This window comes from Excalfactoria chinensis, chromosome 1 (assembly GCF_039878825.1).
Source record: "Excalfactoria chinensis isolate bCotChi1 chromosome 1, bCotChi1.hap2, whole genome shotgun sequence".
Taxonomy (NCBI): domain Eukaryota; kingdom Metazoa; phylum Chordata; class Aves; order Galliformes; family Phasianidae; genus Excalfactoria; species Excalfactoria chinensis.
The window spans coordinates 37608963-37623900 of record NC_092825.1 but is presented as its reverse complement, the minus strand read 5'-3'; the positions used below and the strand labels follow the sequence as shown (position 1 = coordinate 37623900).

The 14938-nt window shown below is 42.1% G+C and overlaps 1 protein-coding gene across 2 annotated transcripts in view; it reads left to right on the top strand.

The window, feature by feature from the left end:
• The first annotated feature begins 2976 nt into the window (after positions 1 to 2976).
• PPP1R12A (protein phosphatase 1 regulatory subunit 12A) overlaps positions 2977 to 14938 on the top strand; it is a 114496-nt gene continuing 102534 nt past the window's right edge. The window contains exon 1 of one of the 2 annotated variants that reach the window (XM_072350534.1): positions 2977 to 3356. In XM_072350534.1, coding sequence (XP_072206635.1) covers positions 3120 to 3356 — 237 coding nt within the window. In that variant the 5' untranslated portion in view covers positions 2977 to 3119. The remainder of the gene's footprint in view (positions 3357 to 14938) is intronic. The other variant, XM_072350444.1, reaches the window with a different exon arrangement.

The window sequence follows — 14938 nt, the reverse complement described above, 5'->3', positions numbered from 1 at the left end:
GTAGGCACTATGAACAGCTGGGAACACTTATAGATGTCCAAAATCCAAGCCAAGCCAATTGTTTAGCCTAAAAATTTTAGATTTTAGTGTTTTTAGACTTTTAATTGGAGACACTTTCAGAAAACCAAAAGAGTATCGAAACAAGAAAACCATGTTCCTCCAGTAGCAGAAATCTAAGTGCCATGGCAGTCAATAACCCATCTGTATAGGTATGTTTGCATTGTAAGAAGCTAGGTTAGCATGTCTTTAATTTCTCTTTGTCCAAGTCGTCCTCCTGCAGCCCTGGAAGCACATTTCTCAGCTCTGATATGTTCAGAATGCAGCTCACAGAGAACATCTTGCATGCATTTCAGAGTGATAGGTCATTCCCTTCCCCCAAGCATTTATACTGTGCGTTTCTACAGCATGCTCCTCGACTCAAGCCACACAGAAGAGTAGAAAGGAAACACTTCACCTGAAGAAATGCTGAGCAGAGGTTGATAAAAGCAACCATAAAATGATGTGGCAATTTGGACATTAGAATAAAGCTAAGATACTTGTTCCCAACAGCGCAAGGACAAAATGGATGACTGTCATGGCAGGGTGTCTAACAAGAGATCTACAATTACACATAAGGAGAAGTCCCAAAGACCCCAGAGATCAGATACAGCGCTTGAATTTCTATTATACAAAATACAGTTCAATCTCATGTTCTTGTTATTTTTTCTTTTTTCATGAAGTAGCTAGGCAAAACTTAAATTTCACTGAAACTATGAGTGGTTTTATAAAGTCAGTTTTATAAATAAGCATATTTCCCATTTGCAAAGGACATGGTATTACTTTTCACTAACCAAAGCAACTATTTCTAGCATAACCCATGCACTATTGAAATTGTCAGTAGAATGAATGCCAGTTTAGCAGTTGGTGCATGTAGAAATATGTCAGAGAATCTGTATGTGAATCAAGCCTAAATGTTAGCTTGCATCCAAGAACATTAAGATGGCAATCTGTAAAGCTCATAAAAGATGCTGGGAAAAGACACTATTGCAAATCTGATTCAGAACTGCATAGCCTATAAATATGTGCCTGGGTTGCTATGGTAGTTTTAGTTTTGGTTTTGGTGACTCAGGATTATGCAGTATTAAAAGTAACCCACCTTGACATTTCTGTGTAAGAACATTATTCTGAACAAAAAAAAATCAGAGTAACAATTTTTCTTCTTACATAATTTACTTAAACATTTTGATAGCACTTTGTGCATGGTCTTTCCATCTCCTTTTTTTTCTTCCTGGCTAAGGAATGTATTGGAGATTTCACTGTTTCTTGTGTGGGTTTGCCACACAATTAGAGAAGGGAATGCAACATATTTTAAAATAGAAATGAATATGGCTGTCAAATTTAAAACATGAAAGAAATGCCTTATTCTTATGATAAGTATCTCTATTATGTTTCCATGTTGAAAAAGACTTTTATATTTTCGTCTCCTATTTCTCCTTTTAAACTCTATGAATATAGAAACCTTGGAGAACAGAAAGTTTTATGTCAATATATGCAGTCTTTGCCACTACCTCTTCAAAACATCCATTTTTCCCAGGGCTAGAATTGATGAAACTAACCTTGATATATTGGTTTTCTTCAGTGGAGAGTGAAAAACATTAGGATTAATTTTTTTTTTTTGGAAGCCACAATGTGTCAGATTTCGGTTACCGATGGAAAGATGAAAGACTGGACAACGATTATCCTTAAGGGGTCAAAAAAATAATCCTCCATTCCAGAAGATGTCTATTTTGAGTAGTCCAAAAACTTCATCTGTATACTTCTGTGGTACAGAAACTTGCATGAATTAGCTTGCAACAATGATTGCAATGCTTTTAAGAAAAAATAGAAAATCAGAAAACGCACTGGCAACAACCTCATTGTTAAACTGTTGATCATTTGAAGCCTGCCATAAATTAGCTGAAAATATAGACATGAATAGATGCTGTCTCTACAAGCATTTACACAGATATCTCTGGAGAAATTTGGGGTATTTTAAAAAGAGCGTGGCCAGTAGGTTGAGGGAGGTGATCCCCCTCTCATCTGCCCTGGTGAGACCACATCTGGAGTACTGTGTCCAGTTCTGGCCTTCTTGGTTCAAGAACTGTTGAAGAGAGTCCAGCGGAGGGCTCCTAAGATGTTGAGGGGTCTGGAGCATCACCCTTATGAGGAAAAGCTGAGAGACTTGGGCTGAGATTATAGGAAAGAACAAACCACACACACAATTTGACGAGTATGAGGTCCGGTGACCCTCTCAAACTATACTTTGTTTCCCATAATTAGTTGAAATTAGAACTTCTTTTCCAGTAAGCTTAAAGCCACGTTCTACCCCCAGAGATTATTCAATTTGGAAGAAAATATGATGTTTATAGCTAAAGAAAACATGCTACGTGCAGGGAAAGAACTGCCCGTAACAGCTTGGCTCCTAGAAGGAGCAATTCTGAACACTTGCGTCTTCAAAGGCCGCGTGCACTGTGATTCCTTCTCTCCCAACAGAAGCAGAGTGCACTGCTTCAGATTTTCAGGCAGTAAAAATGAAATATAACTGAAACCAGCACAGCAGCACCGGGCTGTGTGAGCGCAGGGGTTAGTGCACAGACACCTCAGGGCACGCCGCTTTGACACCAGGCTGCCCAACCGCGGGCATGTTTAACTTTCTCCGCTCTGAGAAGAACGGGCGCAGCGCTGCTGACAGAAGCACAAACGCCTGCAGCCTCGCTTTGGTTCCCGAGTCCCGCACCGGCTGCCCTCACCGAACCACTGACCCCTTCGGATGAACTCTTGAACCCGCGGGCCGCGCAAAGCCCAACCGCGCCTCGGCCCGGCCCCGCCGCCGCCCCCGTCCGCCCGTGACGTCACGGCCCCACGGCCACACCTCGCCCATCGCGCGCCTCCCTCGGGCTCCGCCCCGGCGAGAAATCTCGCGGGATTATGCTAATGAGCAGCCGGCGGCGCCCCGCCCCTCGGCTCCCTCCCGCCCTGCGCTTCCATCTGGGTGGGTGCGTGAGCGAGGGCGAGCGCGGGCCGCGGTGCGCTGTGGGATACGGCGGTATATAGTCTATCCTCGGCGCGGCGATAGCGAGGGGGTCAGGCGGGAGCGGGGCATGAAGATGGCGGACGCCAAGCAGAAGCGGAACGAGCAGCTGAAGCGCTGGATCGGCTCCGAGACCGACCTGGAGCCGCCCGTGGTCAAGCGCAAAAAGACCAAGGTGAAGTTCGACGACGGCGCCGTCTTCCTGGCTGCCTGCTCCAGCGGGGACACGGAGGAAGTGCTGCGGCTGCTGGAGCGCGGCGCCGACATCAACTACGCCAATGTGGACGGGCTCACCGCGCTCCACCAGGTCGGTGCGGCCGGGCGGGCAGGGCCGGGGGCGAGGCCTGCGGGGCGCCCCTCTGGGAGGCGGCCGCAGGGGAAGGGGCCGGCGGCGGCGGCTTTCCCCTCCGCTGGGGGGGTGTCGGGGCGGGGAGGGGCCGCGGGGCGGGAGGTGGCGGGGAGCGGGGTCGGGCCCGGGGGCGGCGGGGGAGTGGCCGTGCGGTGGGGCCTCTGACCCGGAGCCTCCGGGCCGGCTCCCCTCCCGGCGGCGGGGACCTTCGGGAGTTACCCCCGCCGGGGTCGGGGTGCGGGCCCCGCCCGAGCACCCCGGGAGCTCTCGGGGCAGGGCCGCAGGTGAGGGGAGGCGCCCCGCGGGGTCGCTTCCCGCGGCTGCCGCTCCCCGCGGCGGTTTCCGGCTTCCTCCGACCGTCCGGAGGTTCGGCTGCGCTTGGGCTGATGAAAGCTCTCTCCTCCGTGTGCGGGAAAAGCCGGGCCGTGCGCCGCGCTCCCTTTTCCAAGGGGAAACTAGAGATTTGTGCCCTACGTAGAAACGCGTGTCACTAACAGCCCGCTTCTCTGCTGAGCGGTGGCTTCTGCCGCAGTGTGCGAGCTGAAGTTGACGGGGAGCTGGGCTTTTACAGCCTTCTTCCGCGTGTCGGAGAGCAGGGCGACGAAGCCGAGTGGCTTTGTTCGGGCGTGGGTGTGTGGCCGGGGTTGGTGTCGAGAGGGAACTTCACTCGGGGCAGGGGAACGGCAGGGAGACGGGCTATGAAGTTTCCTCAAAATGGATGCTTTGTGCACGCTGAACTTCATAGCAGTCTGATTGGAATCTCAAAACGTTAGCCAAATAAGGAAAGGCTGTGGCAATCCAGAGATAATGCGGGTTTGCCTGAATAGTTCTTCTTTTTCTAGAAGGCCAAAAGCTTCCCCACAGTATTAAATTCCCTGGATAGCTATAAAGTAAAAAAAATATATAGATAATACGTATGTATCTTTGACAGGCCAGGTTCTCATTAAGTTTAGAACTTGTTCGCTACTTCAAGGTGAAGAAAAAGATTGGGACATGGGGTTGACCAAGTTACAGTCTTTCCACAATGGTCAAGTGAGGTAATTGGGACACTGTTATATTGCACTGTTCTTAAACGAAAATGAGGTGGTGAACTCAGTGGGTGTTATCCTTCCCTTGTAGACATCTAGGGATGTGAATTTCTACCAATATAAGTGGCTCCTTAATAATGAAGAATAGAATCCGATTCTGAATGTAAGATATCACATCTTGCTGCATTTTGCTCTGTTTCCTGTGTATGTCATCACTTGTTTGGCTGCCTAGGGTTTGCTTTCAGTTGTGAACTCAACTGGAAGAGTGACTGCGTTGTGGTTAAGGCTGTCAGAGTGTTACTGCAGCAGCTTTGCCTGACTTGAGGCTACCCTGTTGCTCAGGAGCCTGGTTCTGTGCATTTCTTCTTCTCTAATCAAGTTATGATTGCTTTGTGCTTGAAGGGAGCTCAGTATTAGAAGTCATTCCTTAACTGGTTAGATCGTTGGGTCTGCAAATCACCGACTGCGCGCCAGTGATTGGTGGGCAGGGATGATGTCTGACTCGACTCCCTGAGAACGAGAGGTGAATGATGTTGTTTTTCTTCTTGAAGTATAAATAGCATTTTCAAAGTGATTTTGACATTACATACAGCAAAGCCCACATCAGAATTACTCTGGTGTTATTCTGCCTGCCTTTTTACCTGGAGATGGTTTGAGGTTTGAAAGGTCAAAGTCTAATAGAATAAAGATTTGCACCGCTAAAACTCCGTTCACTCTCTTGTTGCTGTACCAGGGAGCTTTTTCTGGTCTTACAATATTAAAAGCAAATAAGAAGATCAGTTGTGAGATGATAATCCTCTTGAGGCAGCCCAGGCATCTTATGGTTTGTGTGCTTTTCTTTGTTGTGGGTTTTTGTTCTTGTTTTTGTTTGTTTTCATATTTTTTTTTTCTTTAAAGATGACGAGGGAGGATAGCAAAACAACAAACCTCTTCCCATGGCTGCTTTGTTATTTCGTTCCATTGTTATCAAGATTTTTAATATGTCATATGAAAGGTGCAAATCACGCAGCATGCCGTCCCTAACGCGGATTCATTTAATCTGATTAGGCTGTGGAATAAAACAAAGCTTTATCTGTTCCCAAAGGAAATGCTTCAAAAACTTGTCACTTGTCCTGACAGTTCTGAGTGATGTCAGTAGTGTTGAAGTCCATTTTGTTGAAAACTACTGGCCTTGCTGTTGTGTTGCTGCTTCGTGTTGTTGTTGGTTTCCTTGTACGTTTTGTTGCTTAACAGGATTGAATTGGTTAGCGGGGACAGAGTGACCCTACCTTCTTTGGGTAGGGGTTAGTCTTGCATCTAATATTTTTTTGGCAATTACGGAGAGCAAATTCATAGAATTGTGGAATGGCTCAGGTTGGAAGGGACCTTAAAGACCGTTTAGCTCCAGTGCTCACGTTCTGTGTCTGGATGTTTAATTCTATTGCTGTTCAGCTTTTGTTTTTCTTGTAACTTCCATATGTAGCCAGAAAAGGCTTAATCTGTGTGGCTTTTGTTTTTGCCCCTGCTGCCTGGGTGGTTGGAGGTGCTGAAGGAAAAAGTACTTCTAATTCTGAAATTCAGAACCGATCCCTATTGGAGCATCACGTTTTGTTGCTCAAGCAATTAGCTGGACTTCTCCCATTTCAGTGGGGTAGAATATCAGAAAGCTTCATGTAGGTCTGTTTCTGTTAATGTGTACAGGGGGGAAGAAATTACTGTTGGCTTGGTAGCTTGTGATGGATGGGAAGAGCACGTGCAGGTTCGTTCATTTCTTGTCAGTGCCACTGCGTGATCTTGTACGTGTTGCTGTGCAGAGACGAATGGACTTAGTGCATCGCAATTGAGGGCGTATATTAAATCTGAGTTTGCAAAAATAGATCTTGCGGAACTGGGGAACAGACCTGTCATTAGTTGATTATTATTCCTGTATGTTGTGTTGGATTCAGATGTCTTCCTTTAAGAACCTTTTTCAGCATACGTTCAGGTTAGACCTTCAGCATTAAGGATGAACGTGGGTATGTAAGTTATCCATTCATGGGAGAATTATATTATGTAGGATATTGCAGGAACATATTCTTACGCATCCTATTACAATATCTTATGTTCACACGCATATAATGTGTCTGGAAGACCAGGAAACCAATCTGTAAATTTAAATTCTAATTTCACAATGCAAGTCTGTTCAATAGATTTTGTTTTCAAATTGATCGTGTTCATAATACTGTGTTCCCTGACAGTTGTCACACAGGGTGAGATCCAACATACAGATAGTGCAGCCTTTCTTATCTGCCAGAACAATTGAACTGGAGAAAAATGGCCCAGAGGTGAGCTCTGATCTCACAAATTAATGGCTCCTGCAGAGAAAGGAAATGTAGCATATTCTGAAATAAGAAGAGGCTGTATGGTTTTCAATAAAGCCTAGTCCCTTTTAGGGTATACGTATTTATTAAGAATGGGATTCAATTCTGTCTTCTTAAAGGCCAAACACCTGCCTTTCCTCAAAGTGTTTGGATTCTCTCCTGTTCTCATTTCTTGCCCTCTGTCGAGGAGGGCTTATTTGCTGGCTCATACTGCTTAAGTGAGTGAAAGCAGTTTAGTCAGAAATTGCACAGAGCTTGTCCAGGAAGGAGTGCAGCCTTTCTCAGCAGCAACACAAGAGGGCTGCATGTGCTGGGGAGGGCCTGATATGTGAGTGGGTTCCTGGATTTTATGTGTATGCCTCTCCCCAGGGAGCACGATTGTGTGGAGTACCTGCCTGCTCCTGAGAAAGAAGGCAGCTGCACTTACATCTGCATGTATGACAACCTAGGCAGCTAGCTTTTTGGGTACCCTCTTTCTTTGTGGTGGCTAAGATTTATTAAGGGATAGCTTGGTTTTTGGACTTTGGGGAGGCAGATGACTACTGCAGTCTCACCCCACCACGCAGCATGGAAGATGTCTTGCTGTGCTGCTGCTTCTCCCTGCTGGGGAGGGTGCTGTGCTTGGAAGAGTGGTGGTGTCCTGGCTGTGCACAGCAATCACTGAGAGTGCCAGGTACTGTCAGTGGTGAAGGCTGAACAAGAAGACTGCCTAACCCATAATGAGGAATTGGCCCTTGACATGAAGCAGTGCACAAATACTGCTTAATTGAGTAGTTTCCTGAAGACTATTCATTCTTTCTATCCTGAATGTCAGTGTTTTCCAGCACCTCTCAGAGTAATAAATAAACATATGAAGTTGACTGATCCACTTTGTAACAGTTTATGGATACACAGTATGCAATGCTAGACATAGTTTTTTAGTTGATGCTATTGATAACAATAGTTTGCATTTGTCCACCAGCACTAATTAAGATGCTGAGGAAACAATTTGCAGATGTTTCATGGAGTGCTCATTCTTACCAACTAGTGAAGAACAATTTCTGCTGTCCTAGTGTTTCCTGTCAGTCCTGTGCTTGGGTTTTACTTCTTGGGCTCTTCTTCCTTGAGGGGAGTTTCAGTAGTTTAAATGAAAAATTCTGTCAGGGCTCCTGTTGGTGTGGTCACAGTTACCTGTGTATGGCAAGAGGGTATTGCTACAGTAGGTATCAACCATCACCTTCGTTATGATCAACTTTCCAACAGGAGGGTGAAAAAGGATTGTAAGTTTTACGTGCTCTGGATCCTATTGCCTTAGGACTAGATAGAGGGCATTAAGACCGTACTGTAGGGACCCTTTTTGACGAGTGATAACACAGGTCATATATTTGAGCTGGAGCCACAGCATGCAGAGCATGTCAAGTCATAAGAGCAAAGAACAGGTTGCTACAGTCTTAAATCTCCAGGGTGTTTGCATCAAAGCAGCAGCACCCAACAACCAAGGATAAGGGAGGCATGGAAATAGTTCAAAGCTATCTTGGTAACCTCCCAGCTATGACCTCTGCACTGCTTCTTTTGGGGGGGGGTGGGGGTGGGGTGGAAATATTACTGCATGCTGCAAAGCTGTTGATTTTCCAAGGCTATCAAGGAGAACTTCCTTTCATACATAAAAATTTTGTACTTAGCCATGAACTTATTGTCTAGAACCTCCTCTTCAGAGAAGAAACAGCTTCCCGCCCATACAGCTCTGTAAAACTCTTGTAGGTGATACACAAGTGAGAATTCTGGTCATTGTTAAGCTTGTGTTACATTATCCTTGTTTGTTTAATTCTCCAACTTTATAACAAAGCACAGGGAAGATGAATCCTGTAATAAATGTAATGTGACTTCAGTAAGTGATTAAACTGCAGGGACATATTCATTTAAAATTCCCTTAGTAATTGGAGTTGGTTCTTGTGTGGGCCATGGATCCTTCTCTCCATAGTTACAGTGGGTAGGTTCTGATTTTACAGTAAGTTCTTGTTAACTTCCTACTGATCGTGTCATGTAAGATCTTGGTTTTTGCACCCTTTGAAATGGAGCCAAGAAGAGGGAAAAAAAAAAGTGATTATTCAAAATGTACTTTAAATATAATAGTGGAAATCTTAAATGCTGCCTTTAGAGCAATAGTTTCCTTGAGAATAGCAAGCAGAAAAGAAGTAACAATCTTTTTGCCCTTCTAGGTTTCTCATCTCTTGTCTGCTCTGCCATCTTGAAGCTGGAATTTTCATTTTATTTTTTTTAATGTCTTTGATTGCTATGGATGTTCACAGATAGAACATATTCAAATGAACTCTAACACCTGTCAGTTATATTGTTTAAAGATTTGTTTGTCAGATTTATTACACTTATTCTTTTAGTCATGTTGTAAAAGTTCTACTTCAAAGCTTTATCATCTGAAGTACATTATCTGTCTACCAGAGGTGTAGCGGTCAGGGACCGCTAGTCTCTATCTATGAATTTCACTGTAGCATTAATATTGCTTTTACAGTAAAGCTTCATCCATGGTTTTGTATGTATTCTGGCATATGCTTGGTATTTTAGAGTATTCCTTTCATGATAAATCATCAAAAGCACCTTTGGAGAGTAGGTATGAGAGCAATTATAAGTGTTAATAAAACTGACGTGAGCATGCTTGCTTTGAAGCCTTTTTGATCTTGACATCTTAATAGCAAGTTTCTTGATTACCATTTAGTTACTACTTACCAAATGAGAAATTTTTAATTCACTAGCTGGATCTGAGGTTAGGAGATGGAGAAGTAGGCAGTATAAATCATTAGTAGAGATATGACATAAGTCTTCCAGCTGAGAATCTGCTTAAGGGTATATGCTAAATTTTAGTTGGAACAGATGGTTTGACAGGCTCTTGGCTGGTCCTGTACTTGTTTATCCCTTCACGCATACTCTCTATCATCTTACTAGCCTTAGTAAGGCACTGCAATCCACTAAAAAATTGAGCCCAGTCAATTTCTTGATGCTTTCTGTATTGTTGTCACTTTTGAGGCTGAGCTGACAGGATTGAGGAACGTGCACGTGTTTATTGAAATACTTGAATTTATCCAAGTATATGTTCAGGTGAGTTTGATACACTAAGAATACACGATACTTTTGAAATAAAATGCAGTTGTAAATTTGGACAGCTGTAGCATGGCGACATCCCTCTGGGACTTCAGCAACCAAGAAACAGTGAGCTATACCTTGTTACTGCTGTACTACCAATATGTAGGATATGGCATGTAGGAGATGCAGCATACGGGGATGCTTACCCAACAAACGCTATTATCAGTGCTTAGCAGTGTTTCTTTATTGATCTGTAGGACATTAGAAATGCCTGCTGGAATGCAGCTGCAAGGCAGTAGGAACTGTTGGTAAGCTGGGCAGCTTCTGATGCTGCTGGATGGGTGGAGACATTCTGTGCTACTTTACTTTCCCTGCATGCATTCCTGAAATGGCAGTTGATGGAAAGCATGGCATAAGAGTGGCGGCATTCCTCAGCTGTTTCCTTTCTAGTACTTTCAAGAGTATAAGGATAGAACAAGAAATCAAAAGATGATCGGGATACTTGATAGGATTATATATGTTTTAAGAAATATGTTTGTATATATTATAAATATATAATTATTCTGAATTCTTTATTTTGACAAGACTTGTTACTCAGCTTTTGTTGTGTGGGGTTATTTATTTTTTGTTATTTTCTAGAACACAGATTCAACCACTATGTTTATCCTGCAAACATTGAGTATTTGACTTATTAAAAACAATTGTAACAATATGATGAAGCCTTTGAACAGTTTCCTTTTCGTGTATGAAAGTTGCTAGCACTTACCTCCCTTAGCAATGCATTTCTTAGGTTAGTGGCTTCTGAAAGTCAGTTACTATGGATGAAGAGAGGAGTTGGCTTTAAGAGGGTGGCAGAACACCTCTCAGGAAAGAAGCTGACTAGCCAATGTAGCCTTATTTGGGGCCTACGCAGAGAAATGGCAGTAGGTTTGTTTTCAAGATTACATGTAAGTAGTTCTGATATTACTGTAACTTCATACAAACGTTTTACATTTTAACTAAAGCTAGCAGAAAATCATGTACTATGGTACCAAACCATCTGTAAACAATGGTTGTTAGAGACAATTTCAGTGTTAAAACTTTCTTTTAGGGGCCGCGTTTACAGATTTCTTCAGAATTTTTGGATTACAATCAGATGGAAATATCCTTCCTTTTGTTTTGAGTCTGTGATGATAACATATGGCCTTGAGTGTAAATTGTGGCAGTTATCTTTGGTGTGATCTGTTAGACAGCAGGTAGTGATTGCTATACTAGTTTTAGTTCTCAGGTGATTGTTTGCTTCTTGTTTTACTATCAGAATAATAAACGAGCAAAGTAACCCAAGCACCTTGTGTACATACTTGAGTATTTGAAGTTTCTTCTGCAGCATAAGGCCAAGAATTGTATGGAGTTTCCTGATGTACATCAACAATATTTATGTGCCACTGTTTGTGGACTTCTTTTCCTGTTACTTTTTCTTTCAGTTTCTCTACAAAGTGACTAAGATGAGCTATCAACATGAAACCTGTTTGTTAACAGTTCTGCTTCAAGCTTTTAAGAGTGACTTACCTAACAGTAGTTTTTCTTGGATCTTCACACTTGAGTACTTTTCTGATGCAAAATGATAGTATGGCAACAAAGGTAAACGCAGCTGATGGAAAGCATACGCTATTGCATGTGCTGTCAGTGTTGCCTTCTGAAATACTAAAATAGGGTGAAGACTACCCTGGTGAGCTACATTCCTCTATCAGATCTGACATCCTTGTGGGCCTCTTTTGAAACCAAAATACTGTCTAGGAATTCTGGCTCTGAAACTTTGGGCTTAGTATTGTCCTGAAATTTGCTACAGCATTTCTGATTGAAAACCTATCCTTCCATTATCGAAATAGGAAAAATGGTTATTTAAACATTAGGTATGATGTCACCCCAAGTTTTAACAAGAGCGTTGTTGTTTGCCATATGTTTGTGAATACACACAATTATACTTAAATGGGTAGCTTTAATTACACATGTAACCTTAATGAAATAGCTAAGTTTTTATAAGTACCTTCCTGTTCCCTCATCCAAATCCTAGAACTGAAATAATCCAAAGCTACTGATCTTGGTTGATTCGAAATTTCACTCTCTGTCCCGTAGGAGCTTTGTATGCTGTAAGTAACCTTGCTTGTTGTTGTGATGTTAGCTTTTTAAAACTAGATTGTTTTTGTTTTTTAAATCAAACCTTAGAGTTGTTGTATTCATCACAGTAAATGTCATTGTAGGAAATATTTTCCATCTGACCTGGTACTTTTTAGGTACCTGGCTTGCTGAGAATTTGGGCAAAAATGGATTGCCTTATGTTTTAATCAGCAAAGGCTGGGATGATAGCATTGTTGTATAGTAGTTATACCACTATCAAACCATGTAAAACAGTGCTTTTAGAAAGCTTAACAGACTTAACAACTTATCACCACTGGTTATGTTCAGCAACTGGAATTATTTTAGTCTTTAATGATATTTCCTTTTTCACAAGTACTATTTGCTTTGTCTCGCGGTTAGTGGAAAGTAGCTTAACGCTCTGTTATATATGTCTGTGTTTCTCTGGCTCCTTGCTACCTCTAGAATAAGAGGAAAATTTTCTCCAGTTGGTATGTAAATAGTTCCAGGTGTAAACATAACGAATATGAAACGTGGAGAAAAATCTAAAATCACTTATAGAACATAATGGCTTGTGAAAAGGAAGTTCTCAGAGGAGCTGTGGTTGGAATTCAGGAAGAGGCTGTGTTGAGAAATTCATGCTTTGGCAACACATACCGGTACAGGATGCAACTGTAGATACTGATGTGAAGTATGGGAATGTGAGCAACCTCTCACCATTTCTGTATAGGAATTCTTGTTAAAAAGATGTAGAACTTGCTTTTCTGATTCTGTTTACTGAAAACAGGATGAGACATCGGGGGGATTTTACTCTTTTCCTTGATTTCTTCTGTTTTTTGAACTTGATTATCCTAGTAGTATAATATCCTAGTGCTAACATCTGTATGTAGCTGTCTTTCTCTTAAAACCAGCAATTCCTGACTAATTCCTTGCTGATGGGCTAGTGTTTCACAAATGAATAGCAACGATAATTTAATTTCATAAGACTGTTGTGTTTGGAGTCAATGTGTTGTTCTAGGTTTAGGCAATATTAAAGACAACGTTGTCTTACAATGAGGTTATGTGAAATTAATGTAGACCAGAATATTTTCCTTATTCTCCTGCAGGGTGACCCCAGCTTTGCAAAGTGTTGGTTGTAGCCAGTTTGCTACAATTAACCGTGAAAAATATTCAGTGTCAGATACTTTATACAGAGTATGAGGTAAATGTGCTATGTTAATACTGATGTGCAGAGGCAGAAAAGTCAGTTAAAGGTAGCTTTTTCATTTTCATGAAGGAAAACATGCAAGAGGAAGTATTTGCGACTGAGGAAAGAAGTATTTTCAGTTAACTCTACCTTTGCCTTTTTTAATCGCACAATTCTGTGACAGCTTGAGCTATGCTGCTTGTTATACTTAGAAAACCAAAACCACCTTAGATACATGCAGTTGAACTCAGCAGTTAAATTCTTACCCTGCTTTTTTTCCCTACAGACTTTAGAAAAGCAGAATTATACTATACTGGTAGGTCTGAGTAGAAGACAAATAAGGTCTGTTTAGAGGGGAGCTAGAAAATATGTGAGCTTCATGTACCAGGTGATTCTATGGTATTGTCTTAGTATGCCTCAGAAGGGCTGTTTTGACTCATTTGCTTGCTAGTTGTAGGCTAGATGATACCCCGGTTTAGTTTGATGGTTTTGGTTTTGTTTAAGGCTAAAGGCTTCCCCAAATATTTGAATATCATATTGTCTTCGGTAAGAACTTTGTGCTCCAACATGTCATTTCGCTTTTTCCTGTAGGAAAAACTGCAACCCTGAACAAGCTTTTCTAAAGACTAGTAAGAATATCGAATATGGTTTTGAGTGGAATTGCAGTGCATTAGTAAAATTTTTTCTGGAGTTCTAATAACTTTTTCCCCTTAATCAGCACTTTCAGTTTACAGTTTGGAAAGGTAATGTAAAACAAATGTAAAATATAATTAGCAGCTACCATATTGAGGGCCTGGTTATACTTGGTAAGATAATTGTAGTGTTATAACTGCTTAAGTAAACAACTTGTTTTGTGTGTACCAATTCAAGTTGAGTAGATGTGAACTTAATTTGTTGAGTCTGAGTAGGATGTTGTGTCCGGGTACTGCAGTATTTGTCAGCCTCTCTGATGCAGTGTGCTATTAGATAAACTCCTTTTTAGAACCTTCCAGTTTCTCCCTAGGACTGTAGGTTTCTCACTGAAGTTAAAATATCCTGCTATAACAACTTGATAACTCATTTCTTGTTGTTGTTTACCCTATCATGAAAACAGGGAAAAAAAATCTCAAAATGGGAGGGGTGCCTGCTACATCGGGTGATGTTCTATGTGGAGCTGGCATCTACTTTGTTACCTGTAGGAAATTACAATGATGAATTACCCTACCTGCAAGCAAGTTACTGTAGCTTTTTGGAGCCTAATTGATGGGAGATCCTCTTGCATAAGGAGCACAGCAATAGGGAAGTCTTTCTGGATGTGTGTGAAGCAGTTCCTGAGGGAGGGTCAGTTGTTCAGTGTTAACTGGAGTCTTCACTCACATCAAGGTTACAAATCCTACTAAAACAAAATACTTGTTTAATCGAAGTGGTGGCTTCTAAAAGCTGTTGATGCTCTTAAAAGAGAATGCAAACTGGGGGGGGGAAGGATTCCAATAAAAACACCAAACAGGACCTCAAGTAGTTTTCTGATAAGAAGCCTTGTTGACATCAGAGCCATAGATACATCACTGATACAGCTTACCAACTGCACAGGTATGACTCAAGTGCTTGCTTGAAAGAGCTGATGTCTAGTTTCCTCTCTTCTGGAGTTACTCCAGGGACTTTGTCTCTCTGCAGCAGTTTGTTTACCTGCATATACAGCGACCATTTCTTATTCTTGGCTGTCTTTGCAAACATTTGGGCTCTTAATTTGTCTATTCTGGGGACTTCTTACGCTTGCAGATACTGTGTTAGATAACGTTAGTTACTTTCATTCTGCCA